Raw genomic sequence first — 22,861 nt, forward strand, 5'->3', positions numbered from 1 at the left:
CCACAAAGCTCTGACAGGCTGAATTAATTTTTCATGAAACACAGCTATCAAATCATGCCCAAACAGAAAATATTCTAACCTGACAAAACCAGTCTTTTTCCTACAGCCAGAATGGCAAAACCTGGGTATTATGTTAATACTGCTAGGCTAAGTAGAACCACTATCTATCACAAGCCCTAACATTTCAGTAGGTTCAAGGCGAAGTAATATGCCAGTCACAGAGAGAAAAATTAAAAACTGCCTCAAATTCCATTCCCTACTTTCAAAACAGGTACGAGCTGCTGCACCACTTACATCAACCGACACACAATTGTCTTTGCTGGTAATCTCAAGAAGCACAGCATAAACTGTCATTAATGATTTTGAAGTGTACTAATTTGTAAGAGTACTATGACATGTTGGACCAGATAGCCAGTACCTAAGCATTTGTGAAAAATGCATTTCTTATAACTGAAATAATCTTTAGCTTTATAATTAAAATTCTAGGAGAGAGAGAATAAGTTATTATGAAAATATATAGCTTTAATTTGCAGACATATAAACACTTTTGGTACATTACAGACATATGATGCGAGAAATCAAAATAGCAATTTTTAAGCGTAACACTAATTTATCTTGTTCACACAGAAATTTGATGCAATCATCATACAAAAGATAGTTCTCAGCTCTTAAAAGGAAGTGAAAGTAATACATCACTGATAAAATTGCTGCTTTGTTGCAGAGGATACAGCAAAGAATAAATTATCAAGAAAATATGCCACCAGTCTTACAAGTTAGATTTTGGATCTAATCCAAAATCAAAGCCAATGAAAAGGAGCCAGGAATGGTCGCCAAAAGTCAGAAACAAGATCTTTCACATGAAATACCAATCCAGAAAGGAGCAACAGTCAGAATAAAAAAAGTCCTACAATTCCTTAGAATGTGAAGTGATTTTTGTTTTCATCTGGCAGATCAGATTCAGAAGTAACACATAACAAAAATCTACTGCACAACCAAACTGATGGAATACTACTGACAGATTGCTCAAAGTACAAAAAAATACCACCACTTTTGTAACAACTAGAGATTTAGCCATTCCCTTGCTTCCTTGCATCTGGCATGTTTATGAGCATGAGGATGGGGCTCTGGCATTATTTGCTTTAGGAAATATTAAATATAATTTTTCCATAAAAATGACCAGCAGATTGCTGGAGCAAATGATAATGAGGGTGAAATCTGGAGAAAAATGAATGATATGTCACAGCAGTTCAGATTCTCATTACAATATCTTGCATTCTTGCTCAACAGGAATTGCACTTCTTGTTAATGCCTCTTCTACTGTATAAGCTTTACTTGTGAGGTAATAAACATTCGGGTTTTCATTACTAGTGCATTTTAACATACTTATTATTTTTATTATACATACATTAGGACAGACATTTCTTTTTTTTTTTTTTTTTTTTTTTTTTTTTTTTTGGTAGTGGTTAAATGTCTGTATGCCAATAGGTATTTTATATTAAAATCAATATATTTAAAATATATTCTGTTTATCTTATGGACAGTACCTTGAACAGTTCCCTGCTCAGGAGCATCTGATGCCCTCTCGTGGTTAAAAAGACTTTTAAAACTTGAGTTTAAAAGAATCATCTTACCTTCCCCTTTTTTATGTTCACTGATCTTATTGATTTATGAAAGCTGGAAATGATGTCCATGTTTTTATAGTCAGGGTGCTAGCTGTTAGCTATTAACGTTTCATAAAAAAGCTGTACACTGAAATTGAATTTAAAAAACTGTAAACAGCTATTTACAATTATAATATTATTAAGTTATAAATTAGCAGTCCTTCATTGCAACCTCTGTCAATACAACCTACAGCTAGGTGTTTTAGTGTTGTCCGGGGTTTTTCAGATGTTGAATTTATACACAAAGAATATTAAATGTTAGAAATCTCCATTGGTTTCTTCTCCAACATGTGCAGGTTAATTCTTCCATTTAATGGGATTTGTACTTCCAAGTTTTCATCTGCTCTGTGATGCTTTTTCCCTTTTCTTAGACAAATGTAAATTCCCATCCCTGTTACTAAAGCAATTGAACCCAAGCTTATTACTGAAAGAGCTACCAAGGTAGGCATGCAGGATGCTGACTCCATTTTTTTATGTGTAGGCTCTATGGATATTTGTGGCTGTTTTTCTTCTACACTGATATCAGGCTCCTTCCTTAACAAACTCTCGATGTAGCTCTCATTGCTGACAGTATCGTTCACGAAAAGGTTCACCATGACAGTGGAATGGAGAGGTTCTGGGTAGCCGTGATCACTAACTTTTACAAGCAGCCGATAGAGGCCATAGTCATTTTGCATCAGGGACTCTTCCAAGGTGATATTACCAGTTTTGGGGTCAATCCTAAATGACTCAGGTCGAGGGCCTCTTCTTCCTATGATACTGTAAGCTATGACTGCATTCATGCCAGTGTCCTTATCGACAGCATAGACCTCAGTGATGGGAGAACCAGGAAGGGTAGAAGGAAGGACCAACAAGTATGACATATTAGATTGAGGAAACAAGACCAAAGGAGGGTTGTCATTTATGTCCAGAAGAAGGATAGTTATTTTTGCTGTAGAAGACAGGGCAGGATCACCGCCATCGACTGCTTCAATCCACAGAACGTAGGAGCTTTGCTGCTCCCTGTCCAGGGAGACTTTAGCTCTCAAAACCCCTTTTCCAGTATCTATAACAAAAATATCACTTCCATTCAGAACTGAAAGGGCAACCCATCCATTTTGCCCTGCATCAGCATCTGTGACACTTATAACTCCAATTTCACCAAAACCTGGAAAGTTCTCTGGCACAAAAAAGCTGAAATCCTTATTGATAAATCTTGGACTGTTATCATTTTTATCCAATACAGTGATAGTGACAGTTGCTATTGATTCTCTTGGAGGGAATCCAGAATCTACTGCTTTGACAGTGTATCTGTACTTCTCTTTCTCTTCTCTGTCCAGCTGAGTGGAAACTGTAAGAACTCCTGTGGTTTTATCTAAAGAAAAATAGGAAGGGGCATCAGGACCTAAGAAATAGGACACTTGCCCTCTTTCTCCGCTGTCAGCATCAGTAGCATGCAGTTTGGTCAAAAAAGCATTGGGAACATTGTTCTCCTCAATGGACAATTCTATCAGTTGCTCAGAGAAAACTGGCGAGTTGTCATTGTCATCCAGAACCTGTACTTTGATAACTTTCTTGACATGAAATCCTTCTGAGTTCCATGCAACTACGGACATTTCATACAGCTGTTGTGTCTCAAAGTCCAAAGGCTTTGTGGTCTCCAACAGGTATTCATTGTTGTATGGCTTGTACGGTGAAAGTCTGAAAGGCCCATCACCATCCAAATAGCAACTGACTTTGTATTTTTCATCAGGGTCTTTGATGGTAAAAAATGCTATAGGTGTGTTGATAGGCTCCAGTTCCTTTAAGTAGACCACCCCTTCCACTTCATTAGCTATGAAACGAGGAACAACTTCAGGTGGCCTCATCATGACTTTGATGATGGTGACCAGCACTGTGATCACAGCAGGAATACAGCCAGGACCATTGCCCAGTATGATCAGCCTGTGCAGCCTCAGAGTGTCCCCATCAACTTTAGTGGAGAGTGTGATGGCTCCTGTGCTTTCATTCAGATGGAACAAGTCTCTGGATGGCTGGGGGACCTTCTGGCTATACGAGTAGGTGATCTGGGCATTGGATCCAAGGTCCATGTCTACCGCGTGGACCGTAGCCACGTGTGTCCCTAGGCTGGAATTCCCATAAAGGGTGACGTTCAGCTGTGAGTCGTTGAACTGGGGACAGTTGTCATTGATGTCGCTGATGCCAATAGTGAGGGTGGCACTGCCCACGAGCGGAGGTGTCCCCCCATCCTCAGCAACGATGACTGTGACATACTCGTCCTGTGTCTCCCTGTCCAGTGCCCCCATAACAATTAGGTAGGGAGTCCTCTCCCCGTTCTCATTCTCCTCCACATCCAGGGTGAAGACACCGTAGTTATCTCGCAGGCGGTAGGTCTGGACACCGTTGGTGCCCATGTCAGGGTCAAGGGCGGGGTGCTCAATAGCCAGGCGGGTGTTCACAGGTGCATTCTCAGGCACCGAGAGATGGATGTGGGGCACAGGGAAGCGGGGCGCATTGTCGTTGACATCACGGATAGCAATTTTTACCTTCACCAGGCGAAAGTACTCCTGTGGCAGTACCAGCACATCCAGCAGCAGTAGGCATGACTCTGGTGAGGGGGAGGAAGAGGAGACAGCAGCTGATCCCCCAAAGATGGTGGCCCCACTGCTTTCCACACATAGAGCTTCCCGGTCTATCTCCATGGCTGAGGTGTGCAGCTCCCCGGAGCGGTTGTCCAGCTGCACATACTGTCCCCCCAAGCCGTGGGAGGCCAGGGTGAAGGAGAGTGGGGGCTGCAGAGATGCAGAGTGTTGGCCACCAGCCGTTGGGAGCCGCAGGTCACGGGCCAGGCTGCCGATGAGCACGCCAGCAGGCAGCCCCTCATTGAGGCTGTAGAAGAGCTCAGTGGCACGGCTGTAACTGGCAAAGCAGTTGAAAGGCCCAACGAAGAGCAGGAAGAGGAGCAAGTGCTGAGAAGAGAGAGGCGCAGGGGTGTGAGGAAGTGCTGGCGCTTCCCCCCGCCCACTGCCTCCCCCACTGCCACTTCGAGCAGAGAGTGCTGCATCTGCGACATGAAGCCATCCTCCCTCTCCCCACCATCCTCCCAGAACAGCAGCTACTTCCAGGGCATCACCATCTGTACCCTCCAGGCAACACCAGCTGCATCCCCCACAGCAAATACGCACTGCCAGGATGGCCCGAGGGCACCCTGCCTCCCCCCGCCCCCCAGCAGCACTTGCGCCCCGACGTGCCATCTTTCCTCTTGCCCCCGCCCCAAGCTTGCCCCCGTCTCACCAGCGGCACCTTCCCTCTCAACCACAAGCGCATCCCAAACCGGGCCATCCCCTTGCACATCCCCAAACATTTGCTCGACCCCTTCCCTTTCCACAGCAGCAATGCGAAACGCGTCCCTCGCTGCCCCTACCCTCAGCCCCGTCCCGAAAGCTGTTTTTCCTGCATGTCCATGGGTCCCGCGGTGCAGCGGGGAGACGGCCCGCTCCGCACAGCGCGCGGGGGTCCCAGCGGAGGTGCCGCGCTCTGGGCGAGTCCCTGCCTCCCGCGGCCGCGGAGCCGGCGGCTCCAGCCCCGCCGCCTCGGGCCGCCGGCCGCCTCCGCGCCACCCCGCAGGATCCCTCTGCTGCCGGCGGACAACGCGAGCTGCGGAGAGGAGCCGCGGAGCGGAGGGGCTGCGCGAAGCAAGTTGCCCGCGCTGGCGAGCGCGTCGCCCAGTACACACAGCTAGAAAGGGGTTTCTCGAAAGTAACTTCAGGCATCGTCTCCACGGAGGAAATTTTTCCTCCTCTTTTTAATCCCCCATTGCCCTTTTTCCGCGCCTCTCTGCCACAACCCGCGTCAGCAGCAGCAACATATATAAACTTTTCGCGGCTGCCCTGATCTGTGGAGAGAAAAAGACCAAACGAACAAACACACGGTTTGGGTTGTTTGGTTGTTTTTTTCGGTGGGTTTTTTTACCAATTTGTTGCCAATTTCGCTGCTGCGTGCGAAGTCGGGCTCGGGTGGCCGGACGCGGCGCGTCCCCCCCCTCCCGCCGCCCGGCCCTCACCTGCAGGCTGCCGCGGGCGCTGGAGCTGCCGCGACCGCCCGGGGGCCCCATGCCCGGCCACCGCTGCCGCCGCCGGCTGCGCCCCAGCAGCCCGCCCGCTCCGCCGCCCGCCCGGCGCTTCTCCTTCCCGCGGCTGCCCATTCCCCGGCGCCGCCGCCGCCGCCGCCGCGCTGGGCTGGGCTGGGCTGGGCTGGGCTGGGCTGGGATGAGCGCACCGCCCAGGACACTCCCCCTCCGCCGCCGCCGCGCGGGAAGGGCCGGAGCGGGGGAGCAGTCACGGGCACGGCTGCGAGGGGGGCGGGCGGGCGAGACGCGGGGGCGCGTCCGCGGAAGCTGCGGCAGCGCCGCGGGCAGCGGGCAGGGAGGGCAGCGGGCAGCGGGCAGGAAGGAAAGCGGACAGCAGGCAGGGAAGGAAGCGGCCGCTGTACTGAGCCCAGCGGCGCGGCCGCAGCGGAGAGCGGGGATGTGGGAGTTTGTGTGCTCCCCCGGGCAGCGCCTGGACCAGGGAAAGAAGGCAGTCCTCTGGAAACTAAGGCGGGAAAAAGATATTAAAAAATAAAATAAACTCGGCTTGTTCTTCGTCTTTGGAAAGATGGAGAGCGACTTTTTACATGGGCCGACAGTCATCGGACAAGGGCAGTAGTTTTAAACTGAAAGAGGAGAGATTTAAATTAGGTGTGAAGGAAGAAATTCTTTACGCCGAGGGTAGTGAGGCACTGGAACGGGTTGCCCAGAGAATCTGTGGATGCTCCATTCCTGGAAGTGTTCAAGACCAGATTGGACGGGACCCTAAGCACCCTGATCTAGTGGGTGGCATCCCTGCTCTTTACCAGGGGGGTTGGAACTAAGATGATCTTTAAGGTTGCTTCCACCCCAAGCCATTCTGAGATTCTATGTTGCGGTATGAGTGTCAGCAAGCAAATCGAGAATTAACAGCTGCATTGGCATTGCTGAGCCTTGGTGACTATTGAACAGCTTGTGACTCCACGAAATGAAAGTCATGTTTTTGAAGAGTTTGTAAGCACTTGATTGGTGGAAAGAGTGTCCTGCTGAATTAGAGCAGCAACTGTGATTTGCTGTTGGCTAAGAACTCAAAGGCCTTCTGTGGCAGAAAATGATGAGTTTTAATTTTATAGTCTCCACTAGAATGTAAGCCTGCCATAGAAATAGGCATGAAATTATCAGAACTCAGGAAGCTTTAGATAGCGCAAGACCAATTACACATTTATTTAACATGCTGGACTGTCAAAAGGATTGCTAACCTCCCCAGCGTTCCTTACACTGTCTGTCTGCAACATCTCAAATGGAATTTTAGATGTCCATCTTTAGCCTTAAAGTGCTCAAGGGTCTGGATCCAGGCTACTGCTGAGAGCTCGAGTACTGGGACTCTTGTAGGCAGCTGCATTTGTCAAGCACAGTGGAGCTGTCCTTCACAGAGGTAAAGTCTGTGTGGGAGCTGGAACTCCCTAAATCATAGGGCCTGAAGACCACCTTAAGTCGCTCCATGCTCCGTTACAAGCACAGTGTACAGACATTTGATCTCAGCTTAGGCACCAAAAACAGACAGCAAAATATTTTCCTTCAGTCAAAACAAAAATTACTCTTCCCTTTTCCTTTTACAACTCCATGAGACAAACTCCACGTTCAATCCAAAGAAAAGAAGCATAAAACCCTGTAATTAGAATTCCTGTCTAAAACCAACTTAATGCCTGAGTCTTTTGTAAAACTGCATCTTTCAAAAGCAAATAATAAGTGAAACTTAGAGAACATATTGTCTAGCAACTCTTGGGATGTTCTCGGGTGTTGTGAGGATGAGGGCAGTGGCACAAGCTGCATAAAATAGAATAGAACAGAATAGAATAGAATAGGACAGAACAGAATAGGAACAAAAACTTCCAAGACTGACTTTCTCTGGGGCTGTAAACAAATCATATTAATTCCTTTGTCCCATATTCTCCATCCTTAAAATATAAATAGTGCAATACCGTTTGTCTGAATTAGAGCTTTACCCCATTCTTGCCAAAGTCAGTGGCAGCCGAATCAGGCTCTGCTTTATACAGTGAAACCCTTGGAAATATACTGTGATTTTAATAACCATTTCGTCCCAAAAAGTGACATTCACAAATAATCATATGTGACCTAAACAGTGAAGCATTACAGTACTAACAAAAGGCCTGCCTTTATTTATTATTCACTAATCTCTAGGGTTTTGAAACCACTCAGTATGTACCGCCCTTATAAATTGTTTATATCTTTGCCATTCATTTCTAGCACAAATAGATCAGACAATGCAGTGTATACAGTTCAGAGCAAACATGTATTATTTAAGAAAGAAATCAAACTGCCCAAGTCCTTACTAAATTCTCATCCATGTGCACTCTTCTGAGCACTTCTTGGTGTTAAAAGTGCCCATAAACTCAATCCTGTTTAAGTAAGTTTGACTGGACATGCATGGCAGATGCTTTTAGTTGACTCACATCTGCTCTAATTTTATTCATTTCAACAGAAATATTGACTCATTTGGATTTCCATCATATTTTGACAGTGATTTATGTGGAGGTTGAATTTCACAGACTGATTATAATTTTAGTTTTAGTGAATCAGTAGTATTCTCCTGAATGGGTCTGAAGTCCCCATAAAATTGTACCTTTAAGTTTTGGGTTTTTTTGTTTCTCTGATGTCGCAGTTTCCTCTTATGTTATTTCTTCCTCTTATGCTTTAGGAATTACTGACCTATTCCTATACCGTTTTTCATACCATTACAGCCACTGCATTTCCCTTGGGCTGCCGATAGGGTAAATGATGACTCTACTGTTATAGTATTCAGGTTTTCATTATACTTGATGACTTTTTTTTTATTAAAGCACAGGTATAACAGCAGAATTAAAGGTTTTCTAGAGCATCTGGTACCTCTATGATATTTTATTTTGTTAGACATCAGAAACATCTAGTAAGTCTTAAAGGCTTCTTAAAGACTAATGTGTCCAATAAATCTCCTGATTAAGAAATATTCCAGCCTGTTTAAGGAGAAGTATTCCAGCTGTGTGTGGGCTATGGAATGAGGGGTATGAGAGAAGCAGCAGTATAGAAAAGATACCAAATTGGCTCCTTCACTCCTAGCATTATTTCGGGGGAAGAGCCCCTTCCAAAGTTGTGGAAAAACACTGAACTGATTTCAGGATATTTCTATATTGAGTTATGTTTTCTGGGACAAAGATGTTAGCAATTTATAAGCCTACTTCCATTCAACCACATGTAGTTAAACATATCGTTTAAACTTGCATTTTACTACATAAAATCTGATTATCACTGCATTTAAGATTAGTGTTGTAATTAGTGATTAAGAAAGGAACAAGTAAGAGCATTTCTGTGGGATTCCTGATTGACTCAAGTATGTTACAAACCACAAGTCTGAGATCTACTGACAAGCCCTCCAAGAAGTGTCATAGTTATTGATAAATAGATCAGAAGAAGTACATTATTGCTGTGGTAAAATAGAGTAGTTTTTTTACTTTATCCTGAATAAAGGACATAGCAGGTATTGATACTCAATTGAAATGCCTTGGTTTTGTGGGCAGAGTTCCAGTGGCAGATGGGAGCCTTCCCAGATGATCCATTCTAGACCATCACTTCTAAAAGAGAATATCAAATAGTATCTTTTGGCATGGCTGGCAACTGTGGTGAACTTTTACAGCAGATAGGGATGCAAGTACACATTGCCCCCTCAATCTAGTAAAAAGCTCTCTGCTACAGCCTGTGGTTGTACAGAGGAAGATTGTGCTGTGAGATTTCCCCAACAGTGAAATTCAACTAATTCAGATGACAAACTCTGTAAGACTCTAGTCAGTGTGGTGCTTTGAGACAGATGCTTTTCAATGGGGAAACAGTCCCATTTTGCAGGGAAAGCCCTGGTGCGAGTAGTGATTTCTAGTCACAGGAAAACTAAGAAAGGCACATGACTAACAGACTGCCACTTCACCAAAGATTTTAAACTGCAGGAGATACAGGGCAAGTAAAGAAGATCCTTTTAACTTTTAGCAATACACACTTTTTATTGTTTTGCTGCTTAGTAAGGAAAATGCCTTACATCCTGAGCTTCCTGTGCAGGATATTGGATTACAATGTGAAAGACTATGAATATTAGATAGTGACCTTTCTCGCAGAAGTACGGAGCATCTGGTACTCACATTTTACTGAAAGCTTTGGTCATTCTGTGTCACTATAGATCAGACCTAGCATGATCATCCTGTTCTCAGCAGAGAGCAGGAGAGGGGCCTTGGCACTCCTTTCCCTTGTGTCACTGTAAGACAGCAGAACGTCTGGGTCCAGCTTGAATAAAGCAACAGTCAAGCTGGAAAGTGGATGACTCTTTGGGGTTTTTATCACTCAAATCTCCAGTTACCCTTTCAGAAGGCTGGTTCTTGGAAGCTCTTGCAAGGTGAGCCTGCAAGGTTCTGCTCAGCAGCTTTTCATGATCAAAACTCTGCTGCGGTCATGACAACCTTACAAGAAAGTAGCTAACATGTGAAAACAGCTTCTAAACTTACAAAGGAATACCCCATGAGGCAAAGCGGTGTTTGATAGGAAGGCTGACAAAGGTGAATAAGATTTTCCCATCTGGTTAGCTTAGTGCCTATTGGGGCCTGCTGTGTTGAAGTATCACAAACCAGAGCTGATAAACACTGGCAGAGAAAAGAGACTTGGGTAAAAAAAGCCTCCTGCAGTCTCTAAACCAAGTATTTGACACATTTGACCAACTTCTTCCTCAGATTCTTTTGAGGTTTCACAGAAGCATGAGTTCTTTGCTTATGATGTTTTGTATATGTCTCCAGGCATTTTGTGCTTTTCTTTTTATCTGGAAAAATGCCAATATAGTCCATCAGTGAGAAAGATTACTTTCAACATATTTTTAGTCTGATCACAACTTTATTTTCAACAGAAAACCTAATTTAAAATTTATTTACTAAGCATAATTTTCTAAAAATATAAGAGGAAGGAAGGCTTTAACTCAGATTATATTCCAGCACATCTTTTTACCAGAGCTTTTTATACCATGTTACACAGCATATGAACATTTACTTTCACTGACTTCTTGTGTAAGGCTTAAAATAATAATGAAACAACTCTTGTTTAGTACAAGCCAAAGCACAGGCTGAGCTACAGTACTAATGTGACACTGCTAAAAATTATTAACACCGTAAGTCTTTCATTACAGTCCTTATCACATTAGTTCAGGAACAGCATTCCAGCTTCTGCCACCTCACTGTGTACATAATGTCTGCAAGTTAGGAGAGTGTCATGAGTATGTAGATATTCCTTAATTGACTTCTCACTGACATTAAACCATGGCTTCTGAGCTGAAGTGACAACCTTTTAGTGCCAGAAGCCACTTCTGAGGGGAAAACACTACTCACAGCAATGGAGGACAATGCACTGAAGAAGCCCTGTGATATGCCAGGTAGCCAAGACTCCAAGATGTGTGTCAGATAGTTCTTCTAAGCCAACTACCAAGAGCCTGCAATCCCATTCAGTTTTCTGTGATGGAAATGGTTAGAGAGTGGAAATAGTGCAGCAATACAGAGATTTTTCCTCTGATTGTGGCAGCTCCAATGGTATCCCAGCCTTTCTTAGTTCCTTGGAAACAAACAGTTGTATGTATTTTTCCTTGTCAGTTGAACTGCTTAGCTCAGCTCTGAAAAACATACAATATGCTGTAGCTTAAACTGAGCTCTTTGGCCTTGTGGGATGGACATTTGCTTTCTTGACAATAAATTATTATATGAATTTTCCAGGGACCAGATTCTGTCATCTTCCCTCAGCCCATATTCAGTAAAAATTCTTAGTGAAGTTGTTAGCTCTAATTCCCGAATGCTAGCTTATTCTTTGCTTGCCAGAATTCTTAAATAACCCAAAAAGTTTTTTACTGAATGCAGGGTAATTACTCTGTTTTTTGGGATTTGGGCCAAACTGTATCTTTTATTTAAACAAGTGAATTGACCAACTCCCAGTGGGATTTAACACATTTTTATGTCTGTGATGAAATGAAGATAGTGAAACCAAATAACTTAATGCCTAAGTTACTTTTTAGATAATAGGAAAGCATTCTGGCTGTACGCTTCAGAAATCTTGCAGCTGATAGGTGCTTTATTGTTCATGTTGTCACTCTGATCATTCAGCTCCCATTCTGAGATAAGAGACAATAGTGTTTTCTCTGCAGAGGCCCTGGTTTCGCTTGGCAGAGCTGAACAAATGGTTGGAGCCAAACCTGTTCTGAGGTTCATCCAAATACAGATTTTCTTGAGTTTGTAAAAGCCTTCAGTCAGATCAAAACCATACTTCCATCTTGTTCAACTTCCATATGTAGTGAAAAAAGAGTATTATTCATTAGAAAGAGTGGGATTTGCTTGCTCTAACATTGCTGTCTCAAAATCAGGCATCCAGTCTAGGCTTTTTTTTTTATTTCCTGTGGTATCAACATTTCCTCAGTGAAAGGCAGAGGTGTATAAAACAAGCGAGACAGATTGTTTTCTGTTTCTCTTTCAACTAAAAATTCAGGCTAGAGTGAGAACCTCAGAAATAGATGTTTAAATTTTATCTCTTTAAAAGTAGATTATAGAGAAAGAGAATGCTGAGTGTGCAGCCACAGTAGTTACATTGCAGATGTGACTTTAAACCACGCTCTTAAAATAATCAGCAATATTCTTTGAGACTACTGTTAAATCTAAAAAGCCTAGATGTAGGACACTAGCACCTCGCTTCTCACAAATTATCAATCAAGAAATATATACAGATACTGCATCAAAATTGTTTCATACAATAATTACATCTGACAGAGAAAAAAAAGGTGATCTATCCCTAACAGAGTTTCAGAAGGTAAAATTCGTTATATACAATTATTTTTTTAAGTATTAGCTTTATTCACCAGACACCACTTTTTCTTCCTACTTATACAGTGTAGCTCAGATAGTGAAGAAAATAATTTGTAGGAAGTTGATGTTTGAAGTTTTTACCCGCGATAAGATAGCACTTTCATTTGACAAATTTGAGATTATATTTCTTTAAGCAGCACTGAAATATCGAATGTAGAGTTTGACAATTTCTCTCTTCCTAGTTTTGCACATCTCTAGGACTCCACATAATTTAGTTCAAAAAATCAGAAACTCAGCAAGCAGTTCAATAAAAGTCAAAAGGCATTTCCTTTAGCATAGAATAAAATTATCTAGTGTTTTACTTCTTCATACAGTGCCTTTCTTCAGGGAAAAAACCAATTTATTTGTTTTGTTGGAAAATGAAAATGCATAATTCGTGGGAAAATGAGTAACTTCTATGCAAGGCTAAAACATTTTTCTCTTTATTTATGGTAATATGGGATTGTGAAGGAAATAGCAATTAATTTAAAATTTCTATTTCAAATTTTATTTTATTAAAGTACCGTCTAATGTGACAGTGTCAACAGTATAACCAACATGTCAGCATTTTTGCTCTTCCTCAGGGATATAAAAAGCTCAATTTCAATTGTCTGCCCAATGGACAAGCACATAGAACTGCTATCTGGAATAGCTTTTGCACGGTAGATTGCTCTTCTGGTACATCTCTTCAAAAATTGATATGTGCATAAATAGTACCTCTATGTATAGAATATGGACTGTAAGTAAATTGACTGAGAAGATATTAAAGCAGAGCAAAAATTAACAATCCAAGGAACCCTACAGTAACAGAAACTGAATACATTCTGATTTGAATTGTGTGCATCATGCTGCAAAGACATAACAATTAAAATGTCTCTGTCATATTGTCTGCATATTATTCAAGGTAGTTGTCTACATAGGGTCATTGAAAATAAAATACTTTTCTTGAATTAATCCTTCATTTGATAATAAGTGATATATATACCTTTTTAAAATATTAAGCAATGATCAACACAGGAGAAGAGATACTTACTAAGTGAACTATTGAAACAAAACATTTTTTTCCACATCCAATATTAACTCAGGTCTCATTCTGATCAGTCTGAAATTTTAAGTATTACCTTTACTCTTTTACTGAGTGAAATAGAAAGATCAGCTTCTGACAAAAACATGGTCACCACTGTGTTAAATACAAATTTTTTGATGCTGAAACCATTGTGGGGCTGTATTAAGATCTTTAAATGTTAAAATGTTTGATATGTATGCCATATATATATATCCAGTGTATACATTATTAATTTTTAGTGAACAAATTTACTCCTCAGACCTGGATTGCCATGCTTGAGCTTCTGCAACAGTAACATCTATCTCTCACCTTTCAGCACAATCTGATACTAGCTTTTATAAAGATAAACACAGTTGTTTACACATAAATTGTGTAATGAATATTGATTTTTTTGGTTTTTTTTTTCAAAGACATAAAATTATCTTTGTTTTTTCTTCATAATGGTCTATTGATTTGTATTTAGTTATTAGACATTCATCCATTACCTTCTGGTTTTATGATTATAGCTTTATTGTCACCAAAAGAATAGCCAGATTAAAATCTGGCCTGTGTGATTTGGATTTTGTATTTTTGAGTGTGTGTGTGTGTGTGCGCGCACGTGTGTGTGTGTGTGTGTGTGTCTTGGAAAATGGAACATAAAAAAAATTGAAAATGTGCTATTGAGTGTTGCTAGTTCCAGTGCAGGTCAATCATTACTATGGGTCAATGGAAATAATAATAGCTATTACAGGTCACTGAACTTTGTAGCATCTGTGGCTTTGCAGTCTTCAGAAGCTATTTTTAGAATTTATAAAAGGAGTTCAAGTTCATGAATTTTTTCTTCAGTAATTTGTACCCATAGCAAGTTTCAAGGTTGTTGTAATTTTAAAGTGAAAGCTACAGGGAGAACTGTACAGAATCAAGACCTCCCACCAACTTAGAATGGATTTTTTTCTCCCTTTACTGTACTTGAGAAGAAGTTCATGCCAGAGAGTAGGATTCAAAATAGGTTGTTGGTTGATCAGGGAGTCACTTAAAATTATCATGGTCTCTGTGAAGTATCTAAAGCTCACTTGAGAGAAATATCATAAAATTTTACTCACCAAACATGTCTTACAACTGGCTTGGTTTGCTTAAAGCCACAGATTGCCATGACTGGACCATGAAGTATCAAAAGAGCCTTTGACTCGGCAAAGGGGCCTCAACTCTACCTGAGGGATCAAGGAATAGGAAACATCTTTTTGGTTTTTTTTCCTAAGACTCCAGTAATGGCAGATGAACTGCCAATCCATGTTTGTAAAATGGTCTGATGTTAGAGCTTTGCTAGGGAATGTTCTTTCAGGACTTTCTTCTGAGACAACTATTTAAGCCAAGAGTAACTTCGTAGGAGTGTAATGAGGATGTATGAGGCAGAATGTGTAAGGAGTTAGCAAGGTCTTAACAGTTATTGTTTAGTTATGTTTGGCTGGTTCCTCATTATATGTAGAATTTAGGTGATTTGCTTCTCAGTGCACTTGTCAGATTAGATTCCTTTCTAAATTTCCTATCTTTCTACTGGTAGTTCATATATTCTTCACACGTGGTCTGGGCAAACACCTAACTATTATATTTCTTGATCAAGACCTAAGCGGCTATGGTGAGTTTACCTCGTCTAGATGCCGGGGCCTACCAAAACTTCTCTATCTCTCCCCTCCTCAGCTGGACAGGGAAAAAACAATGGCAAAAGGTTTGTGGGTCAAGATAAAAACAGGGAGAGGTCACTCACGAGTTGTCATCATAGGCAAAACAGATTCATCTTGGGGAAAATTAATTACCAATCAAGTCAGACTAGGGTAATGAAAAATAAAAGCTAAATCTTAAAACACCTTCCCCCCACCCCTTTCTTCTTCCTGGGCTCACCTTCACTCCTGAATACTTCCTCCCCTCCAGCAGCCCAGGGTGTGGGAAATGGGGGCTGCAGTCAGTTCATCACATGTTGTCTCTGCCATTCCTTCCTTCTCAGTGGAAGGACTCCTCACACCCTTCTACTGCTCCATGATGGGGGTCCCTTCCGCAGGAGACAGTCCTCCATGAACTTCTCCAGTGTGAGTCCCTTCCACAGGCTGCCGTTCTTCACAACCTACTCCAGAGTGGGTCCCTTCCACAGGCTGCAGGGGCACAGCCTGACCCGCTATGGTCTGCACCAGGGGTTGCAGGAGAATCTCTGCTCCAGAGCCTGGAGCACCTCCTCCCCCTTCTTCTGCAGTAACCTTGGTTTCTGCAGGGCTGTTTCTCCTGCGCGTTCTCACTCCTTTCTACTGGCTGAAGTTGCTGTTGGGCAGGTTTTTCCCCTTCTTGTTTAATCTGTTATCCCAGAGGTACTATCACCATCACCGATGGGCTCAGCCTTGGCCAGCACTGGGTCCATCTTGGGGCTGACTGGCATTGGCTCTGTTGCACATGGAGGAAGATTCTTGCAGCTCTTAATGGAAGTTACCACTGTAGATGCCCACTGCCAAAATCTTGCCATGTAAACCCTATACAGAACCTCACATGGCTGTGCATTTAGTCTCAGAGCTGGGTATTACTGGGTTCCCAGGAGGTTCAGTGGGTGAACTTAACACTGCACCCCCCAATCAACATCTTGGCTCTGATTTGGACTACTGGAACCAAAAAGATAACTCTGATGTTGCCGGGGCTAGTAAGTATAGACTTGATGCTGCATCATGGGGGATAGAACATGGATTGTTCCCTGGTCTTTCTGTATTTATCAGCACAGATGGAGGCATTCAGTTCACTTCCTCTTCAAAAGACTGGGGGCATGTGGGAGGAGGAGTGGTTTTAAAATTACTCAAAGCAGCATATGTGCTATTCCACAGACCTCCATATACAGAGATGGAAACTTCATAAGTTGGGAAACAGGCAGAGAAACTTCTGTCCTTAGAAGTAAGAGGAAGCAATTAACTTCAGCAAAAAAGGATGCCGTCTTTGCTAGTATGCTATGCTGTGTTACGAAGTGCTCTGGCCCTACCTAGAAAGCTTCAGGAGAAAGAATGGGCTTTGGTGTCAGGTGAGCTAAAGAATATGCTATAATGTTAAAATGCCTGATCTGAAAAGAGCCAACTTAATATCTTGCTGTAGTATGAGTTGGCTGAAGCTGACCAGCTTCAATATTACCTCATGCCTTAAGACAATCGCCAGTATGAAATAAACACCATAACTAACACAGGAGTCAAGCAGAGAAAGAAAGGCACTAAACAATATCTTTATATAACTAATTTCTGACCTTTGGTGCACTTAAACAGAAACTTAAAAAATATACCAATCCAAAGTCTGCAAATCCTTCAGCTTTCTCAAGCCATTATGTTGCTTTCTGAAGAGATAGCACCTTCTCTCGGCCTCCTGCTGCTTTGTTTAATCTTTGGTGATTTAAATATAACTTCATTGTGTTTGCAAATACTATTTGTTAGGGAGAAAGTTAAAGTAACTCCTTCACAGGGATAATAGGAAAAACCCCAAAACAAAGCAACTTCAGAAAAAAAAGATTATTTCCAATCACAGCATGTGATGCTGAAGAAGCAGAGTAAACATTAGAAATTGGCTGACTGAGGGATGTGCCATATTGTCATATGAATAATTCATCTTCCAGATAATGTAAAGCCTTATATATAATGTTTCTTGAAAATAAATATGAAGATAAACAACATATTTATCTGTTCCACTCCTGCTGTACACCAGAAGGAGAAATACATTCCTCTTTGCACTAAGGGAAAGGGCTCTAGCAGATAAACTTATACTACCTTCATACACTAGTAAATTAAACTTTTTTGAAAACTTTGAGTTATATGTAGGAAAATATTGTGATTTTCAGAGAAAGATTGTGACTTCTCACAATAGTGGTGTGTTTATTTATAGGCATGCAAGACAAAAATAGCTTTGGAGGTTATGATTCAAAAATGGTTTGACTTCTTGAACTTTACACAGACAGCTTGGAGCAGAGGATCTATCCATCTTTAAAAAACCCGTCTCTAAGTTAAAGCAATCATACCTGTGATTAATAAAATAATAGCCCTTTAAATTTTTTATTTGTCTCTAGGGTTTACCTTATTTTGCTTATAAAAGGTTACAGAATTTGCTCATGTGATTCCTAACCTCAGATTTCACTTATAAAAAATCAAGAAAATATGATTTATATTTATATAACAAGACTGTTCTATGATTCATTCAGTTTATTGAAGTAAAAGATCATTTTTAATATCCACAGTATTTTTTGTCAGTCCTTATCTGAACATGCTTATATATTTTTTTTATATTTTTGTTCTGCATGTTCATCAAAGTGAGAAAATTTACTGTCTCACATATCATTGTAAATCATAGCATAAATTCCAACAAACAAGTTAATTTTAAATCTTTTTACTGACATGCAACATGTGTTTAACAACGTACTTAATGAGGTGTATTTAATGAGATAATGAGTCAATGGCTAAGTACTGATATTTTGACTCACCTAGCATCACATTGTTTTTTGATTGCATTCCACATCTGTTTTCTTACCGTATTTGTACAGTGGGTATAATGCAGCTAAAAGGCTGCATTGATAGGTTAAAGAAAAATACACATTCTTTCATATCCACAAAGACAATTAATAATATTCTATTGTTTACAGCATCTTCATGCTGGAAGAGCTTTAGTGCATGAATTGTTCCAACAGTGATATATTATTCTGTTTTAAGTAATGGGAACCTGTGGCACAGCACTGTTATGAGATTTTACCAAGATGTCTAGCTTACAGTGGTAAGATTCCTCTCTCAGAAGTTTTCAGTTCTTAAGTATGACCCACTTGACCTTTAGGGACCATCTAGAAACAGACACACAAATCTGTGTTTGTCTGTTTCTCTAGTTTGACTATAAAGATGATTTTCCCAGCTCTAAGAATTTGTGGTGTTGGTGTCTGGACACAAATTAGAAGGCAGACCTTTTCATTATCAATTAGTATATTTTTCTCCACCCTTTCTTTGTGTAAGCTGTTTTTCTTCCCTTGACTCTGTGTGTGTTTCTTCCAAGTGGTGAATCCATGGCTGTACACTGTTATAAAGGGATTCTTTTAATTCTCCTCGCTCTGTCTTATCAGGTTACCATACTCATGATTATTTATTGCACTTTTGGCTTGGTATTTTTGCACCTCTTTGTCTTCCTTTAGACACATTATGACAGCAGCAGATTTCAATGGTACAGAAGAGCTTGTTCAAAATGAAAAGGTATTTATTCAGCATGTTGCAGCATCAACCAAAACCCAAGTAATAACCTCCCTTACCTAAACCCTGAAATCTCCTCAAAGATGTGGCAATTTCCATATAACCAAAGTTCTGCTCTCTTCCCCTCCTTCACTTTGCATTTGGGCTGATACAGAGTCTTGATATCTCCATTTGCCCTTTAAACAGTATTGCTTATGGCTTATCTCTCAAATATTTTCAAACTCTGCAGAAGGTTTCATATGAAAAACCATGGAGGTTTCAAGATAGGAATGTTATTTCCAATTAGATCCCTGTGAATCTAGTCAAGGTCATGAGTCCATAGTGGTGGAAATAAGTGATAAAAGAATTGGTGCCAGTGCCACCCATTTGAACACTGAGGATTTAGTGGCTTAACTAGCAATACACTATTCAATCAGAACATATATATACATAAAGTTACTTTTCTTCCCCAGCATTAAAGTCGAAAGAATGAACTACTGTCCCATGATGCCACTTTTCTCCTCATTAAAATTATCTGTTTGTTATTTTCATTAGTACTGTTCTGTATGCATTTCAGGGACTGTTGTTTGTGACAAGAAGACTATGGAAACTTCATAATTACTTTGGTGGAAACATTTATAACTCCTTCTCTACCTCTGTAAAATAGCTCTTTTAACATGTGCTAAAATACTGAAATCAAATGTGTAGGTAAGCTTTTAAAAAACACAAAGGATTTCTTAGAATTGCTTTTACTTGAACTACGCTAAGCGATAAACCTGTCAAGTATGAAGCCAGATATATGTGATAGTTTACATGTTTAAATATACAGAAGCAGGACTTTGTAGTTTTATTTCTATCCAAATTCAATGCTCCTGACATTCCTTCTACCAGTGCTCTCAGAAAGGAAGAGCAAGAATAAAGATAATGACCTCATTCCAATTTACTACAGTTAACAATGGTTGGATATAGTAGCATAGATTTAGTTTGAAACAGTCTTTTATTTCTGTTTTCTTTTCCCAAATCTCCAGACATATTTTAATGCAGAGATCAAAATTCTCACTCTTCCTCATTTACATTTCTAATTTTTGTATAATATTTTTAAAAAGGTCCAGAAATACACTGCATAATGTTTTAATCTTCAGCCTAATATCTCAGTTTATACTGCTGGATGATCCCAGCTGTGACAAAGTAGTTTGGATTTACGGATTTTTCTTGCTGTGGTATTGGCTATTTTGAGGAATGCGATGATAAATGCTCTCACTGAACTTTACTTCTGGCAAAATATCAATTGAAGGTTTGAGGTAGCCCACGTAGAAGCATGAGTCTAAGGCTCTTTCCTGAGCACATTCTGCACATACTGAGTTATACCATAGAGGTACCTATGGGATGCAAATATTCCTCTTCTGTGAGACAAACTGATGTTATGCTTATTTTTCATGATAGGGTATATGGGTGATATTTAATGATCATACAGATTTAAAGGTTATTTAAATTAGAAGCAGTTACTTTTGCTGTCAGGGATGGTTTTGCTATCTAGTCTATTTGCCTATTTTTTTTTCCAGTTTCTTTTAGTTCCTTTTCTTTCTGCTTTTTGCTTCTTTCTGATCTCTGCTATCTATTTTTTCCCTATTATTTTATTCTTCTTTTTACTGTCTTTTTTTTTTCTGCTCCTCATTTATGCACATTGATTTTTACTGTAACAGTTTCTAACAAGAATAATGCTTTACATTGATATACTTTGGTACTTCAACTGGATACTGATATATTTCTATTTTTCTTTTTCCTAAATATAGTTTCTTTTGAATTTCAGCCTTTTTTTAGGTTACTTATAGAAAATTTGACACTTTTTTTCTTGTATTTTTATTCTCCAGTTCTTAAAGATTGTTTTAGCTGGTGTTGTGGTTTAGCCCCAGCCAGCCATCAAGCCCCACACAGCTACTCGTTCACTCTCCCACCAGCAGAACTGGAGAGAGAATCAGAAGTGTAAAAGCCAGAAAAATCATGGTTTGAGGTGAAGACAGTTTAATAGGAAAACCAAAAGCAGCACACATAAGCAAAATAGAGCAACAAATTAATTCACTTCTTCCTGTGGGCAGGCAGGTGTTCAGCCATCTCCAGGAGAGCAGGGCCTCATCTCACACAGTGGTGACTTGGAAAGACAACAGCCATCACTCCAAATGTTCCTCTCTTCTTCCTTTGGTCAGCTTAGGTCACCTGTCCTGGCTTTGTCCCCTCTCAACCTTCCAGGCACCCCCAGCTTCCTTGCCAGCAGGAAAAGCAGAAAAGGCCTTGGCTCTGTGTAATCTCCGCTCAACAATAGCAAAAACATCTCTGTATTATCAACCCTGTGTTCACCACAAATCCAAAACACAGCCCCATAACCAGCCACTGTGAAGAAAGTCAACTCCACCTTGGCCAAAACCAGCACAGATAGTCATTCTAGTTCATCTTATGCCCCTACCCTTAAAAGCTTTTTAATGAATGCTTCCTAATAATTATTATTTTTTCATGTCAGAGTCAGTTTAACTAAGGCAGTGATAAAACATGTTAATATTCATGTATATTCTGGGAATTAAAAAAATTGTCTAGAGTTTTTGTTTACTTTGATTTCATTATTTTCTAAAAGTACTTTTACTTATGCAATAGTTTTATTGTTATTATTAGCATTTGCTACATGAGCTACTCTTTTTTAGCCTTTGGAAATTTTCTCCATCCATTTGCAGCATCATGACTTCAGACTGGAGATATCTATGTGTAGATAATAATACTGAAAATTATACCTTCCATGGTAGATGCTATTTGCAAAGCCATGTTCAGTTGTGAATAGTATAATATATAATTTACTGAATCACTCAGGACTCAAGGTACTTTTAACTGGATTACTGAATAGAAAATTCCAGTGCATTGAATACTTTGGTGTTTGTAGCCATTACAGCTCATAATAATAGCTATGAATATCATATGAGGTATAATGACCCAGTTTGATAAAGATCCATGAATTAGAAAAAATGTGAATGCAGGGTGTATCTGTGGACAAAATTTTATTGTACTTAAACATTTGGTTTTACAAAATGTTTTCTCTTTCTTGATTCATTGCCCAGCATCAGGTAATGTGCTGAGAGTTCTGTATTGTCCTGTATGTTACATTTTCCAATCTCTTGTTTGCAGAACTCAATCTTTATCATGGTATCACAGTAATTTAATAATAATAATTGCCTTTGTTCTTTTGTCTTTCAGTGACAAGGGACTTGTCTTTATGTATCTCTTCCATTCCAATGTACTGCAATGTAGACTACTTCCTGCAGTTCACATTAAATAGCTCTTGATCACAGGCAATCAAAGGCAGCTTCTCATTTTGCCCTGGAGAACCCATGATTTGTAGGCTGAGGACTCTTCTCTCAGTCAAAAGCTGAATTTCAGTCAATCTACGTGATTTCCATTTACTTTAAATACATAATGCATTATCTTTATTCTATGATTTTAGTGTCTACTTTTCTCCTCAAAGAAAAATGCAACGTTGACAACATAGGACTGGATCTATAAATGGGACTCAGGCTCAGTGCTGAGTGCTATCGTACCCTTTAGAAGATGTGTTTCGTGCATTTAGTGACCACGTGGGTTCTACAGCTTGACCTCTGAGATGTCTAGGCATTGAAAGTGTACAAAAGACTTTTAGGGATTCCAGTTGCATTATCCAGTGAGAAGTGCTAGGAAAATGCTTACATTATCTCTAGCATAGTTACACAATTCAATGTCTATTTAAAAGGTACCTAATTTTTTACACACTCAAAAGAAAATTTTTCATTCTTCCTTAGACTCCTTTCTGCCCTTTTCCTTCAGACCATTGCAAGGGAGTAATATATTTTTATTTCTATTATTTCTATTTCTATTTTATTTCTAAGTAAGTTTTTTTCTCTTTCCACATAGTTTAAAATCTAGTATTGAGACAGAAGAGAAATTTGAGAAAGATGGGCCCTATTACACATTTTCAC

General features: G+C 40.4%; 1 protein-coding gene across 1 annotated transcript; it reads right to left on the bottom strand.

The window, feature by feature from the left end:
- Nucleotides 1-497: 497 nt before the first annotated feature.
- PCDH20 (protocadherin 20) lies at nt 498-5,810 on the bottom strand. Its single transcript, XM_032099877.1, has 2 exons — nt 5,704-5,810; nt 498-4,609 (listed from the first exon to the last, which is right to left on the bottom strand). The coding sequence occupies exons 1-2, from the start codon at nt 5,752-5,754 to the stop codon at nt 1,913-1,915; spliced, it is 2,748 nt and encodes a 915-aa protein (XP_031955768.1). The 5' UTR covers nt 5,755-5,810; the 3' UTR covers nt 498-1,912.
- Nucleotides 5,811-22,861: the final 17,051 nt, after the last annotated feature.

Source organism: Corvus moneduloides, chromosome 2 (assembly GCF_009650955.1).
Source record: "Corvus moneduloides isolate bCorMon1 chromosome 2, bCorMon1.pri, whole genome shotgun sequence".
In the NCBI taxonomy this organism is placed as follows: Eukaryota; Metazoa; Chordata; class Aves; order Passeriformes; family Corvidae; genus Corvus; species Corvus moneduloides.